General features: G+C 56.5%; 1 protein-coding gene across 2 annotated transcripts in view; it reads left to right on the forward strand.

Annotated features, from left to right (window-relative positions):
* The window catches only part of EPHA1 (EPH receptor A1), a 53,839-nt gene extending 36,558 nt beyond the window's left edge, over positions 1 to 17,281 (forward strand). For both annotated transcript variants that reach the window (XM_075001801.1, XM_075001806.1), the window contains 14 exons: positions 1,229 to 1,384; positions 1,604 to 1,936; positions 5,867 to 5,991; positions 6,158 to 6,317; positions 6,641 to 6,737; positions 9,006 to 9,061; positions 9,350 to 9,475; positions 9,572 to 9,757; positions 10,242 to 10,303; positions 10,665 to 10,874; positions 11,477 to 11,626; positions 12,793 to 12,986; positions 13,266 to 13,421; positions 15,209 to 17,281. In XM_075001801.1, coding sequence (XP_074857902.1) covers positions 1,229 to 1,384; positions 1,604 to 1,936; positions 5,867 to 5,991; positions 6,158 to 6,317; positions 6,641 to 6,737; positions 9,006 to 9,061; positions 9,350 to 9,475; positions 9,572 to 9,757; positions 10,242 to 10,303; positions 10,665 to 10,874; positions 11,477 to 11,626; positions 12,793 to 12,986; positions 13,266 to 13,421; positions 15,209 to 15,287 — 2,090 coding nt within the window. In that variant the 3' untranslated portion in view covers positions 15,288 to 17,281. The remainder of the gene's footprint in view (positions 1 to 1,228; positions 1,385 to 1,603; positions 1,937 to 5,866; positions 5,992 to 6,157; positions 6,318 to 6,640; positions 6,738 to 9,005; positions 9,062 to 9,349; positions 9,476 to 9,571; positions 9,758 to 10,241; positions 10,304 to 10,664; positions 10,875 to 11,476; positions 11,627 to 12,792; positions 12,987 to 13,265; positions 13,422 to 15,208) is intronic.
* The last annotated feature ends 351 nt before the right edge of the window (positions 17,282 to 17,632 follow it).

The raw sequence follows: 17,632 nt of genomic DNA on the forward strand, positions 1-17,632 counted from the left end.
GGGGGGCTGGTCAGGAGGTGAGCCAGGGAGAGGTGGGTGGCAGTTCCTACCTTGGGGAACGAGGTTGGGAGCTGTGGACGAGGGTTCCTCGCCAGTGGCTAGCCTGGTGCTGGGATCGGGGCTCAGCTCCAGCCCCAGTAGCTGCTGCTTTCTGGTTGGCTGTCAGGCAGGGCAAAGGCTCTCTGTTCCCCTTCCATTTTGGTGGGGCCCAGCCCAGGGAAAAGGGCAGCTGGACCAAATCCGCCACCCCGGCGCTGGCCTAAAAGTCTGGTGCTTTGTGAGATGGGTTTTACTTCCCACCCTCGAGGTGGCTATTCAGGAATCAGCTGCAGCACTTCAGCCACCGCTGCCAGGTACCTGAGCGAGCTGGCCAACACCATCACTGAGTAGGGGTCGGGCGAGCGGAGTCATTTCTCCAGCCTCTGTTGAGACTGGCACAGGGAGGCTGGGCACAAGGTTCTGATTTCCCTTGTGACCTACCTTGAGCCCACGTAGAGCAGATGGGCAGCTTCCTTGGCGGCTGCCCTGTGTCGTCCTCTGAGGGCAGGAAGGCTTCGTGGCCAGCTGCATCCGACTGCAGCTCGGGGTGTTGCCCTTGATCTGGAAATCCCAACATGCCTCTAGGCTGGCCAAGACACGCATTGCTACACCCGTCGAGACCAGCAAAGCCACACGTGCTCACAGCCCCCAGAGCACATGGCGCCAGCCGCCACCTGCATTGGTATGTCTGGAGTTCCACAGTTCAAACGGAACTCCCGTGTTTGTGGTGAGACTTATTTTACATTACGGGAAAAAGCCAAAGGGGAGAGAACAAAAGGAAGGTCTCCAGGAGAGGGCGGGAATCTTTTTGACACCGGGCTGCCTCGGGGACACTGCCTCGGTGGCTGTTTGGGGCAGGCGGATGCCACAGAAAAGCGGAGAGGCGGAGCGAGGAGATGCAAGCACGCTGAAGCTGCCTCAGCCGCGCTCGGCTCTGGCGTTTGCAGCCAGGTGTGGCGTAAGCGTTGGAGGGATGAGAAATGAGCTGGACCAGAGGAGGCAGGCAGGCCGGCCTGTGAGGCTCACCGACTCTGAAGTGCTGTGTTGATTTTTACAGGGACCTCCCGTGTGCAGTCTCCGGCAGAGAGGGAGCGGCACCGGGGCTGTGGAGGTAGAAGGTGAGGCGGGGTTGGCTGCTTACCTCCCACTCACCCTGTGCTTCCCTATTTGTGTCTGTGTGTGTCTGCAGCCTGCCAGCGAGGATTCTACCGCCACTCCCTGGAGACCAAGCGCTGCTTCAAGTGTCCCCCCAATAGTTCATCCAGTGCTCCCGGGGCCACAGCCTGTCCCTGCAACCCTGGTTTCTACCGCGCACCCGCTGAGGGTCAAAGTGTTGCCTGCACTCGTGAGTCAGGGCTGGGGAGGAGAGCTAGGGGATGGGGAGTAGAGGAGGAGTCGGGGCATGGGGGGAGATCCAGGGGCAAGGAGAGGGCCCTGGAGAGGGAAAGGCCTTATTATGGGGCAGGGGGAAACGCAGGTCCTGAGTGGAAGGGAAGCTACTCTAACGTTATGTGCATAGGAGCCTGCCTGCGGGACCTAACTGTCTCTGCCCCACTCTCTGCAGGCCCCCCTTCTCCTCCGCGCAACATCACCTACTCCCTGGTGGGGACGCAGCTCTTCCTTCGGTGGCAGCCACCCAGCGACCGTGGTGGGCGCAAGGATCTGACCTACAGTGTCTCCTGCTCCCGCTGCTCTGTCCAGGCATGCAACCCATGTGAGGCTGGTGTGGTCTTCTCCCCTAGTGCCTCAGGCCTCAACAATACGTCCGTGGAGGTGGACGGTCTAGAGGCTTATACCAACTACAGCTTCACCGTGAAGGCACGCAATGGTGTCTCAGAAGTCAGCCCTTTCTCCCAGAGGACTTCCCCAGCCATCTGGGTCTCTGTCGGGCACATAGGTGAGTCACCAAATTGGGTGGGGGAGTGATTTCTCTGCGGGAGTTGGGGGTGTGTGTGTGAAAGGGGAGTTGTTGTGGGTTTCTGAGGCTTCTCCATCTCATCTCTCTCCTTATGCCACACGCGTCAGCATGGTGCTGCATGAAACCTCTGCTCAGTCCACTACCATGCAGACGTAAATTGCGTAACTTTCTGTAAGCTTTGTTTTGTAGCAGCTGCTAAGTCTGTATTAAGTATTGTAAGTCAGTAAGAAATTGTTTATAGATGCTGTAGTAGTAGGCATCCTTCAGTCTGCATAGACTATGGATCGCGCCCTTTAAAGTTTCAATTGAGGACTTCATTTACAGCGTCTATTGTGACTATGAAGACCCACACGAGAGTGACAGTCCTTGCTGCATCTCTTGCAGATGTAGTGGGTGTCTGGCAAGTCCTTATTGTGCTTTCTGTGCGCTCGCTTCTTTTCTGCTAGCTGTCTGATCTTCATCTTGCCCTTCTGAAGACCCTCGTGTAACCCCTGCCTCCATCTGCTGCGGTCATCTGCTAGTTCTTCCCAGTTGTCCAGCTCTATGTCTAACTCTCTGAGATGTTATAGATGTTATAGATGCTGTAAGTCTGTAAGAAACCCTGGCTGTTCCACAGCAATAGAAATTTCTTTCTCTGAAGGGAGCTTTCCTTTGTGTGAGTGAGGAAAGTGTGAATGTGGGTGTGCACACAGTGGAATCAGTCCCTGACACCAGCCTGTCTGGACAACCAGCTACCAGCAGCACCTGGATGGGCAGAGAATAGTAGGAGCTGAGCCCTGCAAAAGACGCACCCAGGAAAGAGAGAGAGGCCCCGTCAGGAGAAGATCAAAGTCCCATCTGACTCATGGTCATACAGTATCTCAGGGCAGTGGGACAACACACTCCAGATCCACAAACCAGTTAGTCAACATTTTAATGGAATGGGGCATTCTGTCAATGACCTCAAGGTATGTGTGTTACTGAAGAGGAATTATCGCACCGTTTTGGAAAGGGAACAGCCGAGCTGGCTTTTATATTCAAATTCAGCACGTTAACACCTGGTTTAAATCGTGATGGGAACTTTCTGAGTCACTATAAGGGCTCGTCTGCATACTTGGCTCAATCTGATTCTTGACCTTCCCCACCCCATCCCTCTGCTCTCGGCTTTGCTCACCTTGATTATCTTTTTCTGATTTGTCCGGCTTGCTCACTGTTTTTGGTTCTCTGTGTCTTAAATATCGAGCCTGTTCTGGTCTGGCTACGGTCTGAAGAAGCGGGTCTGTCCCACGAAAGCTCATCACCTAATAAACCATTTTGCTAGTCTTTAAAGTGCTACTTGACTGCTCGTTGTTTGGATAGTGTTATGGACTGAAACTTATAGATAGGTAGTGCAAATCTAGAGGGGAGTTTTTCTTGCCATCACCGCTCTGTAGGAGTTACGGCAAATCGGCACAAGGGAACAAAGCTGGTTTTAGATGCGCTACTCTAGCTATGCCATTAGCACAGCCATTAGCATAGCTAGAGCTGACTTATCACAGTCGGCTTTTTGCTTAGCGTGGTCTGGGTCTCCTTAGGCTCGTGCCGATGTCCCTTAAGCCATTCAATAGAGTTGAGCACAGGAGCCGACAGCCGAGCCCAGAGAGGTTGATTTTGTTGTGTCTTAACAAATGAGGCAAAATCGAACTCTGGAAGATGGCCTGCAGCTTGGGAAGTCTTCTCGTCAATATAGATTAGCCCAGGGGTGTCCAACCTCTTTTCATTGGGGGCCACGTGCAATGTTTTGCATGTTCCAGGGGCCAAACACATAGGAGCCCCAAATTCACCCACCCCCATCCCTAGGCTTAACCCCTCTGAGCCTCAAAGCTGCCCCCTGCCATCACCAGGCTTAACACCTCTCAGCCCCAAACTGGCCCCCTCCCCTCAGGCTTAACCCCTCACAGCCCCAAACCCAGGATGAACTTACTTAACGCAGGAGCTCTGTGTGCTGCTGCACCTTCGCTGGGCCGCCATCTCCTCCTCACTGTGGCTGCACAGCCCACTCCAATCTTACGCCCTTCCCCCATGTACAGTGTGGCAGGAGCAACTCCCTGCCCTGCCGCGCCGAAATAATGGAACTCACTTTAATTGGTTGAATGTCTGGATCCTTCCTGCCAGCTGATAAACCAATTAAACTGAGTTCTGATCTTTCAGTGCGGGAGGGCAGGGAGCCAGAGGTGGAGTGAGCGGTGGCAGTGGCAGGAGCCACAAATGGCTTCTTAAAGAGCCACATGTGACTCAGAGCCGCCCAGATGGCTTTCAAAATGGCGCCTCTACTGGCTCTGTGGGCTGGATGAAAAGGCTCCACAGGCTGGATGCTGGCCCTTGGGACACATGTTGGACACCTCTGGGGTCCCCTTAGTCTTAGCTGTCTGGGAAGGCAGGAGGAGGCCCAGGGCGCTGGCCCTGGCCTCCGCCCCTTCTCCCTAGGATGGATGGCACTGACTGCTCATGAGTACTACCGAATGAGGGCAAGCTGACAAGGGGTCATACAGTCAGCTCGCTGCCCCGGATTCATGACTGCAGCAAGACACACTGGACCTGCAAGCTTTGGCTTCCTCTGGTGTCTATACAACTCTTCACCTGTGTGAGTTCTACTGTGTAAGGGTATGAGTGTGTGTGGGTGTGTGCTTGAGAGCTAATTCCCCTTTTTCCTTTAATCCTATAGTGGCATTTAATAAAATACATACAAGGGTAAAGTTGGGGTGATCTTGAGTGTATTTTAGGGTAACACATGGTACTTGCCTTACGGCTATTGACCAACTCTCTTTCTAAGGAGCCTGCAGCTCTGGCGTCTAAGCTCTATTGCTGTCTTTTTCACTCACTGGTCTGTTGATAAACCAAAGTCATGGCTGTAATAGTACTTCAGAAAAAAGCATTAAAGTTTACCAGATACTTTACAAGCTCATAATGGGACTCAAGTCTGTTCTCAGTCACGCAGGTGCAAGGCCAGGGGAACGCCCCATGTAACAAAGCAGAACTGGCTTGTAGAGTGAGCCCCCTCCTCGTCCTGAATACATAACAAATAACAAACCACAACAGCTCGTGCAAAAAGTGCCTTTAAACCCACCGAAGTGATGCCATTCACAAACGCGGGCTCATAACTCTGCCCTCACCTGTCTCTGTGGCACACACAGAGAGCAGGGCTTCACTTCGCTCGTCGGGGTGGCCTGGGTCTATGTAAAAAGTGGCTTTATTCTGAAAAGTGACCGTGGAAAAGCGGCACCGTCTTCCCAGCAAACCGCCTCCCTGTGCACTTCCCAAGTCACCGCTGCTGGCGTGTGAGGAAGCGTGTAGGTGCTTTTGGTTCCTGTTCACCCTGCTGAGTCAACACAGCCCCGACCCAGGGAGCGGAGGTCTGTGCCAGCACTTGCAAGACTGAGAGGAGCATTTATGAAGTGCCCGTTCCCTTGGTGCAAACCCCCTGAAGGCTGGAGTTTTCCCAGCTGAAACTGAAGGCCACATACGGCCCGTGCAACTGTGATTCCTAGTCGCGGTGTGAGACACGGGGGGAGTGTGGCTTGCCTCGCGGCCCCTGGGGTAATTCACAGAGCTGCCAGTAGGGGTCATGTTCACACCTCAAGAGAGCACATTCGCCCTGCACTGGCTGAGAGGTGGCGTGTGCGCAGTCTCATGGTGGCACTTTGCTGTCACTTATCAGGGACAAGCTGCACGCTGTGGAGCGCGGAGCCCTACCTCTGCCTTTGAAGTGGTCCTGCACCACCCGCAGAGATTCACCACTGCCCCCCCGCCTTCCCTCAGGCGTGCCAGAGAGAGGTGGACTGAATGCCGTGCGGGAGGCCCAGCAGGGCTGGCGAGGCTGAATCCCCACACACAGCCTGGGAGGTTGTGTTCTCACCTGCTTCCGTTTCATACCACTGCTCTCCCCGGCAGCTCCAGTGACAGTGTCCCACCTGACCCTCACCCAGCGCGACGACAGCAGCCTGACCGTGTCCTGGCCAGCCCCACGGCATCGCAGCCGCAGCTCCGTGCAGTACGAGGTCATCTACTTTGAGAAGGTGAGAGGCACTTCCTCTCTGCTCCGTGCGTGTCTCTTTTCTGCTCTCTGTGGCGCTCCCAGACCCGCAGCCCCCTTTCCGTGCACGCACGTGCGCATGCGTGCGCGTGTGTGTGTGTGTGGGGGGGTGCTGACTGCCCAAGTAACCTGTTCTCTGGCCCCTGCAGGGCGAGGATACACACTACACAGTGAAGCAATTCCATGAACCCAGCGTGACCCTCAGGGACCTGCAGCCAGACACCGCCTACCTGCTGCGGGTGCGCTCCATCACGCCCCTGGGCCCCGGCCCCTTCTCCCAGGAACAGGAGTTCCGCACCCTCCCCCTGGGTGAGGCACAGCTGCCCTCTATCTAATAGGTGGGGTGTGGGGGCATCTCACCTCGTCACTAGGTTCTTTCCCCAGTACACGGAGCTGTGGGAGGCAAGAATGGAGAAATGGCATTCTTGGGATTCTTGCTGCCTGGGGCCAAAATGTGCCTCTTTTTACCCAGCCCCTGGGCATGGTTCTGGTTGCGGACTCAGCTGTGGCTTGTTCCGCGCTCTGCTGGACAGGCTGGCTGTTGCCTTCTCAGTTTCCACAGGCTGGGGAGGGGAATGCCAGTCTTTGGCATTGGTGTGGGGAAAGCATGTGACTGTCGTTCTGTCCCACAGGCACTGGGGCTCCATCCGGCGGGGTGCTAGTCTCCATTATCTTTGGCATCCTACTGTTTATCGGACTGGTCACGGGAATCTTCTTCTTCACAAAAAGGTGAGCTCAGCCTCTTGGGTGAGAAGGGCACGAGGGGGGCAGCGGCGGGGTGGGGTGGTACAGGGAGCGAGGAGGTATGAAGTGAGCAGCCAGGCAGTGTGGTGGTGGGTCTCGGGGGATCTTTAGTAGGAGGACAGGTGGACATTGGGGTGGCTGGCCAGACCCGGAAGGGGAGGTGGGAGACCACGGCAACGTGGAAGGCGACAGTCAGGGTTTGACTCTGTACTGAGGGAGCTGGCGGTTTACGCTGACTCTCTCTTTGTGCTCTGCAAGGTGACTTGCAGGGCTGGGGTACAGCTGCCAGCTTCCTAATCGCAGAAAACGGAGCACCCCCCGCCCCTTCTCCAGGGCCCCATCCCCTGCTCTGTGCTCACTCACTCGCTCCTTGTCACTGGGCTGGGGAACCGGGAGTGGGAACGAGGGCTCTGGCTAGGGGTGCGGGCTCTGGGATGCGCTGGGGGTGAGAGGTTTGGGGTGCAGGAGAGGGCTCCAGGCTGGGGAGCAGAGTTGAAAGGCTTGGAGTGTCTGGAGGGTGTCTGTGCTGAGGCAGGGGGCTGGGGTGTGGGAGTGGGTACAGACTCTCTGTCTTGGGGTGTGATCTTTAGGGCACTACCAGAAACAAGGCGTTCAAGGTACAGGAGGGGGCGCCAGGCTGGGGGGGGGGCTGGGATGTTGGAGGGGATATGGGCTTCTGGCTGGGAGTGAGGGCTCTGGGTTGGAACCAGGAATGATGGGTTCAGGAGGCGGAAGGGTGCTCTGAGATGGGGCAGGGGACTAGGGCCTGGGCTCTGGGCAGTGCTTGCTTCAGGCGGCTCCCAGAAGTGGCAGGCATGTCCCTGCAGCTCCTAGGCCAAGGTACGGCCACGGGGCTGCGAGGCATGCGTCCTCTGCCCACAGACACCACCCTCATAGCTCCCCTTGGTCGTGGCTCCTGGCCAGTGGGAGCTGCAGAGCCAGCACTTGGCATGGAGCACCTATGGCCACCCTATTACCTAGGAGCCAGCGGGACATGCCAGCCACTTCTGGGAGTCGCGTGGAGCCAGGCAGAGAGCTTGCCTCAGCCCCAGAGCGTGAGCAGCACTGCCATCCGGCCTTCCAATGGTCTAGTCAGCACCGGGTTCCCTTGTGCTGGTTCCTGGTGTTCAGGGCACAAAGCAGACCCTGGTAACTCTAGGCTGGCTGAGGTTTACGTGACATGTCTATGGGGTTGGCACTCCGTACTGACGGAGGAAGGAGCTGGGGTTTCCCCACTGTCCTATCCCCTCTTGGACGCTGCCCTTTTGTGGTGGCATGGTGTCTTTACTGGGATGCCATTTCATGCACTGCCGTGGGACCTGCCAGCTTTGGAGTGTGGGACTCCAAATTGTAACCTACCCCCAACCGTAGAAAGCCGCTGTCGTCTGCTCATGTTGGGCTGTGAAGCAGAGCTCTTACCGGGGGTGGGGAGGAAGATGGTGTTTTAGCCACTGCACAATGTAAACTTCAAACTCTGAGGTAGAACGGAGCTTTTTCAGGGCGCGGGGAGGGAGGTGCAGCAGCGGCAGAGCTGCGTGAATGCTTTTTTCGCAAGGCCTCCTGGATTCTGCAGCTGCAGAAGTTGCAGTGAGCTCCACCCCCTTTTACGGGTCTAGTTCTCTTGGTTACATAGAAGATCTTGAGACTGTGAAGGATTGATGCAGTGGCTCTGTGCCAGCAGCCTGAACAAGAGCTCTGTGCGGTACGAACTGCTCTCTTCCTACTTAAGGGAGCGTTAGCTGTGCCTTCTAAAGATGGTTGGTATGACACAGCGATTTACTCGTTTCATTCCCGATCATTTCAGCAGAAATATCCCGTTAATGTGCAGATCCATAATCTCAGCCTGCCATATGCCACCTCCCACAGCTGTCCCCAGCTCAGCTACCAAATTCTCTCGCTTCTTGTGAAGCTTCTATGTGTTGTTACTGGAAGGACCTCTAGTGCCCAGAAAACTAATGGGCTGTGTACAATATCAATGGAACGGATTTCAATCTCTGAATAACTTCCCTGAGCCCTGCGTGTTGGTATCAGTCCTTCCCGTGTGTAGCACGTTGAAACCTCAGTTTTAGTTGTAAATGATGCGATATTTCTCGCCCCGGGCCTGGGAATGCAGCACTTGGGTTCGGACCGCTGCAGAGCGCATGGATCCCGATCCTCACTGCCTGGGGAAGGTGAATCTGCTCTTGCCTGTGCCACAGGGGCCTCTTGCTCTGCTAATGTTCAGATTTGACAATGACGGTCTGTGTCTTCCAGGAAAGCCTGTTATCAGCAAGCACGGCCGGTCTATGACACCTCAGCCTTTGATCAAGGTGAGATCCAAAGCCAGGAGGCCTGCCATGAGAGCGGACAGTGGGCTGGGGAAGGGATCTAGAGTGGGTCAGATGTTTTTAACGAGAGAGACGGGAGGGCCCTGTCTCTGGATGAGCTTTGTTGGCAGCCAGCATTGAGTTTACTTTGTCTCTTCCCTAAAGGTCCCTGTTTTCTACATAATACTCCCGGCTGGTTCGCTCTGCCTCTGGTGGAATCATGAAACTGTTGAGATTCCCAAGAGTCTTGGTGACATGGTGTTTAATTTTCTCTCTTTCCCTGTGCCATAGAAGAGAATATCTGTTTGAAGCCCTATGTTGATCTACAGCCCTATGATGACCCAACCAGGGGGGTCTTGGAGTTCACCAAGGAGCTCGATGGGGCCTACATCACCAGGGACAATGTTATCGGAGAGGGTGAGTTTCATTGAGATGGTCTCCTTGCTCCCATTCCTGAGTGCCCCTCCTGCCTCCCAGGTTCCCCAGTAATCTCCTGCATCTGTGGTGCCACAGGGGAGTTTGGGGAGGTCTATCGTGGGACCCTGCGCCTGCCGGGGAAGGAGCGCATTGTGGTCGCCATCAAGACCCTCAAGTCAACGTATTCGGACTCTCAGTGGTGGAATTTTCTGCGTGAGGCAACGATCATGGGCCAGTTCAATCACCCCAACATCGTGCACCTGGAGGGGGTCATCACCAAGCGTAAGAGCCCATGTGGAATGGGCACTGAGGGGCCTTACTGTGCGACTCCAGGGCCCTGGTAGGACAGCCCAGGCGAGAAGAGGTGCTACCCATTAGCCTGTGCCAGGAGGAGGGGAAGACAGGCATCATGTTAGCTTGTGGCAAGGAGAAGAACGCAGCTCTGTGGGAGCCAGGAGCACCACTGTGGCAGTCCCCTGTTGGGATGGGTGGGGAATGAGGAGAAGGGATGTGTCTCCCGAGGCATGAGGAGAGGAAAGGTCTGAACTAATCCCTGGAGCTGTGAAGAGGATGGGCAATTGGATGTGGTCTGGGGAAGGGCAGGGGGCTGGTTGGGGCTTGGTGTCAAGCTGGGGTGTGGGGTGCAGCACACTGCCGGCGAGTGGGAGGTGAGGCATCACGCGGGTCTGTGGGCAAGGGAGCCAGGTGGCTCTTGTCGCAGAGGAGGATGCAGTGTGGGTGATGCTCTCTTTTCCGCTGGCCCCAGGGAAGCCAATGATGATCATCACGGAGTATATGGAGAATGGAGCCCTGGACACCTTCCTCCGGGTGAGGGACCCAAGTCTGTGATACGTCCCTAGGCTGTGGGCACTGGCTGGCCACTGCCTGCCCTGCGGGACCAGGAACCAAGTCGTCTTGGCCACTTGCACTCTCAGAGAGCTCTGTTCACTGGGAACTGCCCCTGCGGCTGCAGCAGCTGAGGCTGGGTCCCATTCACTCTGTTTATTGTCCAGGGGATTTCCCTACTGGGAGCTGATCTGTGGGTCGCTGATTATGACACTGGAGGGCTCTTCCTCCTCCCTTCTGATCCCCTCCCCTGGGATGTTGGCTAGTGCCCCCGGGGAGCTGCAAAGCCTGCAGCCTCCAGTGACCCTGAGGGGACCTGTTTCTCCCCCCTCTTGCCCTTCAGGAGAACGAGGAGAAGTTCAGCTCCGTACAGCTGGCACTGATGCTGCACGGCATCACCTCAGGTATGACCTACCTCTCAGACCGCAACTATGTGCACCGGGACCTGGCTGCCCGTAACATCCTGGTAACTCATGGGCTGCAGTGCAAGGTGTCTGACTTCGGCCTGTCCCGCGTACTGGAAAACAACGTGGAGGGGACATATGAAACCAAGGTAACGTGGCAAAGGCTGGTGAGAAGGCTGGGCGGGGGGGGCCCTCTGCGGGTGGTAGCTTCAAAATGGAGTTGCTGTGCATTGTGGGTAGAGAGCCTGCTGGAGCTCCTGCTCGGGGAGCCAGGCCAGGTGAGGGTATGGATGAGAGACCCATAAGGGGAGGTCTGGGTGATTTGGAGGGTGGCGCCCTTCCCTCTGGAATGAGCCTGGAGCTCCGTGTGACGCCAGTCAGCACCGTGCTCCGGGGGCTGTGTTTTAGGTGAGGCAAACCCCTGAGGTCCTGACCCTCTCTGACCTGTGTCACTTAGTATAAACTTCTGGGGCTAACCCTGGTGTCCTGCCCAAACTCCACGCAGCCTCCTGCGCATCCCCCCTAGGCATCCGCTGGGTGAAGGAGACTCTGTCACTTCTTCCCCAAAACTCTGTCGCTCACTTGTAAAGAGTTGCCTTGGGTAGCCCCGAGGTGGCTGCGTGGCAGCGGTGGCTGAAGCACGCGCCCTGTGGTATGTGGTTCGTCATGTACTTTGGGGTCCGCTGGGGTGAACGGGGCTGAGATAGGACCCGGTGGTAGCTGCTGTCTGCGCTCTGGCTTCTCCCGGCAGGGTGGGAAGATCCCCATCCGCTGGACAGCACCTGAGGCCATTGCTCATCGGATCTTCACCTCAGCCAGCGACGTCTGGAGTTACGGCATCGTCATGTGGGAGGTGCTGTCCTTCGGGGACAAGCCCTACGGAGACATGACCAATCAGGAGGTAATGAGGAGGGAGAGGCTCTGGTGTGGCGTGGAGCACGCGTGTGTGGCAGGGTACGTAGGCTGAACGGGCGCATAGGAAAGCCGCTGTTTGCCATCTCTGCTCTGGCATCCCACCCCTCTAACAGCAGCCACTGCCACAAGTGTCTGCTGCACCCTGCCGTGTGCCATGGGAATAAGCTCTTGTTACTCTGACCTCATTCGTGTGTGTGAGGCCAGGAAACAAAGACCCAGCCCTCTGCAGCATCATACCTCTATAGCCCTCCAGGTGGCAGGCTGGTCCTAGCAGGGCTGGTTAAGCAAGGGCTGCTTCAGGTGCTAGCCCATCTAAAGATAAAGGATGAGTGACTCCTGCTCAGCCAGGTCATTCCACTGGATGCTTCTTCAGAGACTCGTAGCCCTTTCCCTACCAGTCCAGGGACAGGACCATCGACCCCCATATCTCACATCTGGAAAGATGAATGTGGGTGAGTGAGGGGCTGTCACACTAGCAAATGTCACTTTGAACCCGTCAGTGCTCTGCCTGGCTCCTCCAGGCATCCAGATCCCTGGTCGGCTGCCCGGTAACCTTCCCCCCACACCTGTTATGGAGCGAGACCATCTGCTCTTCATTGCCCAGGGCCCCAGACACTCAGTGGCCATTGTATGGCCTTCCCTATAGAGCCCTTCCAGCCCCTTTGATAGCCTTTGATAGCCTCCGTGGTGTGTCTGCTCTGAGTAGAATGTGGTCACAAGCAGAGCCCTGTGCGAATGCACGTTTCTAAGCATGGATAGAAATCGCTCTCTGCTGATCCACAGGGCTTTGCTCCCATGAGATACAGTGGCCAAAAGAGAAGAATGGGGTGTCACTGCTCCCCGGAGCCAGTGCTCTGTGCTGTCAGCTCCTCCCAGCCATGCGCTTGTCCTAGACTCAGCCCCTCCATGCAGCTGCGTCTCCTGCTCGGGGTGGTACAGACCTGCTGAGGGCAGTTTTGGAGATGGTACAGCTGTACGGGCAGGAGGAGCCGCTGGCCTGGGGCGCTGGTTCCTGGGAGTGGCAGCACCCTGTTCTTCTCCTGTGCTCACTGTGTCTGCCAGGAGCAGAGCCAGGCAGATCTCTATCTGCACACAGAAATTTGTATCCGCGCAGGGCTGTAGTCACAAGCGTCCCTGCCTTTGTGCATGTAGGTGATGAAGAGCATAGAAGACGGGTACCGGCTGCCCCCACCTGTGGACTGCCCGTCCATCCTGTATGAGCTCATGAAAGGCTGCTGGTCCTATGATCGCACACGACGGCCCCGCTTCCCGGAGATCCAGGGCCAGCTAGAACATCTTATCTCCAACCCCCATTTGCTGCGACCCGTGGCAGATTTTGATCCCAGGTACGTGGGGCAGGGTTGGGAGGTGCTGCAGAACTGGGGGAGAATGCAGCTGGTTCCTGGCTTTGGCACCGGTGCTGTGCCCAGCGGAAGGGGCACCAACAGAAGTGGGGCTTCCCGGCCTGTCTGAGCGGGAAGGAGGTGAGCTGCGTACCAGGGAGCCGAGGAGGCAGCCACGCTTGCCGGCCCCAGCAGAGGGCGCTCCTGCCCTTTAGATAAGTTCCACTTTTACAGTGCGGGCATGCAGGGCAAGTTGTCTTTCTAATGACTTTTTGTCCCCAGGGTGACGCTGCGGCTCCCCAGCTGCAGTGGGTCTGACGGGATTCCCTACCAGTCGGTCCCAGAATGGCTGGGATCCATCCGCATGAGGCGCTATATCATCAACTTCCACACTGCTGGCCTGGACACCATGGAATCCATCCTGGAGCTCACAGCTGAGTAAGAGTCCACATCCGGAGTATTGCACCCAGTTCTGGGCCCCCAGTGTAGAAAGGATGGGAATGCACTGGAGAGGGACCAGCAATGAAAATGATGAGGGGGCTGGAGCACATGACCTATAAGAAGAGGCTGAGGGATTTGGGTTTATTTAGTTTGTAGGAGAGAGGAGTGAGGGGCGATTTGATAGCAGCCTTCAACTTCCTGAAGGGGGGGCTCTAAAGAGGATGGACAGAGACTGTTCTCAGTAGTAATGGATGACAGAACAAGGAGCAATGGGCTGAAGTTGCAGAGGGAGAGGTGTAGGTGGGATATTAGGAAAAACTGTTTCACCAGGAGGGAGGTGAAGCACTGGAATGGGTTCCCTAGAGAGGTGGCGGAATCTCCATCCCCAGAGGTTTTTAAGTCCTGGCTTGACAAGGCCCTGGCTGGGATGACTTAGTGGGGGTTAGTCCTGCTGGAAGCAGGGGGCTGCAGGAGATGACCTCCTGCGGTCCCTTCCAGCCCTGTGATTCTGTGATTCTAAGCAGAGGCCACGGCAGCCCTTTGGGGTGAGTCTGGTTCCCCTTAGGCCAGGAGGACATGGAGCAGCTTCTGCTGCTGTCTCTGTCGTATCAAAGCCCGCCTGCAGCAAGGGGTCCGCACATTAGCTAAGGGGATCATTGCACCCCCTTCCTGCTCCCTGGACTCACCAAGGAGGGGGAGATTTCCCCTTTCCAGCTCATCCTAACCCGCTGGAGCTTGCTCCATTGCTACAAACCTGCCTCTCTGCCCACCTCTCCTGGCCTCTGAACTAAAGGTTAGGCTGCGTCCTCCAGGCGTATGATGGACTCCCATCTGCCGCAGGCAGACGTTCTTCAGCACTGAGGCAGTCTCCTGAGTGGGGGAGCAGTCTCGGAACCGGGGAGGCAGGGAGGGCGGGACATGAGGCTCTGCTGCCATGTGCTTTCCGTGGTCTCGCTCAGTCAGTTTCAGCATCTCAGTGGCCTATACACATCTGCTCTGGCTCGGCACAGCACAGCACAGCAAGCTCTGCCTGGGTCTCCATGGCTAGGAAATGGGGCAGTCTCCTGCTGTGCCCGGAGGGCAAAGAACACCCAGGAGCAGAGCCAAGTCTGGGGGCCCACTGGGACTCCCCTTACCTTTTGCAGACAGACAGATTCCTCTGTGGGCTCTGCCCACTGGCAGTCTTCTGCTCGGCCCGGAGCCTGAACCAGGTGCTGCCAGACAGCAGGGGGCTATGTGGCCGACGTACAGGACTGGTACCGGGCTGCATGGTGGCACAGCCTCATGCTCTCTCTTGAGGAGATACCAGGAAATGGGCAGGTTTGGGGCCGGGGTGCATACACCAGGGGAGCAGGGTAAGTATGTGATTCAAGGATACACAGGCCCAGAAGCAGGGTGAGGGCCTCAGGAGTGGGACATAGGAAGAGGTTGGTTTGTTTGGTGGTGGGGTAACAACTGGTGTAGCAGGGGGGTTAGTTACAGCACTCAGTGACATGTGAACCTGTGCCCTGGGGGTCGGTCTGCCTCCCACCACGTCCCCACGCCAAGACGCAGCGGTGAGCGTGCAGCCCTCCTGCCGCTCTCAGCAGCCACTGACTATCCCATAAGGGGCAGCCGGCTCTATGCTGGAGGCAGGGAGAAGTCCTTGGACCTAGGAACTGGGCCTAGGGCTTGAGTGCCCCAGAATGAGGGGGAGCCCTCTGCCGCTCCCCTCCCCCATCAAGAAGGAGCAAGAGCAGTGATTCAATCGCCCTTTCTCTCCTCCCTCCCCCAATCCGTTTAAGGGACTTGAAAAAGATGGGAGTGTCGCTTCCCGGCCACCAGAAGAGGATTCTCTGTAGCATCCAGGGCTTCAAGGAGTGACAGGCCTTCGGGCCCTCCAGCTGCCAACACTCCCAAGCCGAGCGGCCGTCGCTTGGAGCCATTGCCACGGCAGTCGTCTCCAAGAGGAGAGACTGAGGTGATCAGAGCGACTGGCAGGACAAAGACCTCTTCCGGACAGCCTGCCCGCTCTGCTCCGCCTGCGCCCGTGCTCCAGCCGCGTGTGGCCACGCCGGGCGGCCGAGTGCGGAACGTGCACCAGAGCCAGGACGGCGCTCTCAGCACCAACCTCCACAGCTGGGCAGTCTCCGTACTACATGCTGCACGGCGCTGAGAGAGCCCCTGCGGCACAGACCGGGGCTGGAGCGACCTACCCGGCGGTAGCGGGGGGTCTGTAGGGATGCACAGAGACATGGGGAGACAACCCTGCTCCGAGCTACTGAGAGACAAGAACAGAAACGCAGAGGAGAATCTCTGGGGAACGTACGGGAGGGCTGAGGCAGCAGAAAGCCCCGTCGTGGCTTTTCCCAATATTACCTCCATGGCACGTATTCCCCAGAGCTGCGACCGTGCCTCCGCCTTCCTCCCTTCACTTTTAGGGTGGGAGCAAGGGCTGCAGAGCCCAGGGTAAGGATTCGCTTTAGTTCTCCTTGTGGTGAGTCTGTCTGCCCAGAACCCTAAGTGAGGGTGTTATTCCTCCTGCCCTGTCCGCCCAGCGAGGGTGCGGAGAGCCTGAAACAGGAAAGGGCGGATGCTGCTCTTGCCCACATGCTTCCTGTAGTCTCTTCAGGGTGACAGAAGCAGAGTTAATGCTGAAGCAGGGCCAGTCACACCCCCTCCATGTGTGCCGTGTACTTCCCCATCTCCTGTCACTTCTTGGGCGAGCCCAGACACAGGTTCCTGGTCTGCATCCCTGTTCTCCAGACGTGGGGACAGGCTGCTTTTGCTGTGTGGAAGAAATGTGGGTTTTAAAATCTTGGTGCTCAGGGGCTGTACCTGTTTTGTAAATAAACTCGTGGCAGAGGTGGGAGTTCTGTGGCTTTCCTCGCAGGTAGCTTTCCTCAGGGCTGCCCGGGTGCAGGATGAGTTCTGCAAAGACCAGCTGTGCTAGCCCCAGGATCTCTCTCCCTGCACTGCTGAACCTGAGCTGGCCTACAGCAGTTTCTTGGCTCCAACAGGCACTGAGCCCACCCATGGGAGCCTCATGCCAGTGGGGCAGGATTGACTGCTGTCTCTCCCCACCCTGCATTGGCCCTGGGGAATCTCCCAGCTCCAGCCTGAACTTGCGGCCCTGGCACAGCTTGTCAGACCTGACCAAGCATCGCCCTGCTGCAGCAGCAGCACAGCTGTCAGCTATGCGAGCGCATGAGGGAAACCAGCGTAGGTGGCACATCTAGGTGCTGCTGTGGAAATGACACTTCCCCCCACCCACCCGCCAAAGTGCATGGCAGCATTTTAATGACACTAGTGAGGAACAACGCAGGCTACTCAACAGGAGCCCCGGGCTGAGAGCCCTTGCCAGACACTATTACTCTGGGCTCTTTGTTTAGAAGACACCCTCCTCCTGAGGTTTCCTTCTGTGGCCGATCACAAGAAAAGTTATCTGAACACTTAATTGCACACCACATGCTGCTGATCTGCTCCCGTAAGGCCCCAGTCCTTATGAGTGCTACAAGAAAGCTGATTGTTCCTGGCAAGCGCATGAGGAAAAGAGCTGTCCCTGGGTGTTAGGGGCACATGGGCCACCGCGAGAGGAACAACAGGGATGCCAGGAGAGCTGTCTTTTCTCCTACGAAAAGAGAGCATTGAGGCAAAGGATCTCCTCAGTCTTGGCTTGTGGGACTCTCAGGGGTGCTCACTCTGTAAAGGGGCCGGTGCTGTAGCTGGGATGTTGACTCCCCAAGTCATGTTGAGAACCGTTCCCATGCCACGCCAAGGACAATAATGGTGCAGTTGGGAAGAGCCATCAGTAAAATTTCCATCAGTTTTTAAGCAGCAGTAGCAATGTGGGACAGTTTTAGAGTTACCATATTTGATCTTTCAAAGGAGAGGACACCTCTGCGAGGGAGTGTATCAGTATCTACCAACACACATGGTGTTAATGTACTAGATGTAACACATCAATGCCCTGTGAGTTGGTAGATACTGATACAGATACACTCCCTAACAGGGGTGTCCTTTTTCATACGCTAACCCAAATTAACCTAAAACTAAATGGTTGTCTTAACAAACCAGAACATAATGGACTGCTGAGATAATGGTCCGCTGTGCATTCAGAACCTTTAGGCAGCCTGGTTACTCCTCAGCACCAAAAATAGCAGAATATGCATAGAACCAACTAGTTTATTTGCATAGCAGTAGCCCCATTTACTCACAGTCAGTAACAA

The sequence above is a fragment of the Carettochelys insculpta genome, chromosome 1 (genome assembly GCF_033958435.1).
Source record: "Carettochelys insculpta isolate YL-2023 chromosome 1, ASM3395843v1, whole genome shotgun sequence".
NCBI classification, from domain to species: Eukaryota; Metazoa; Chordata; order Testudines; family Carettochelyidae; genus Carettochelys; species Carettochelys insculpta.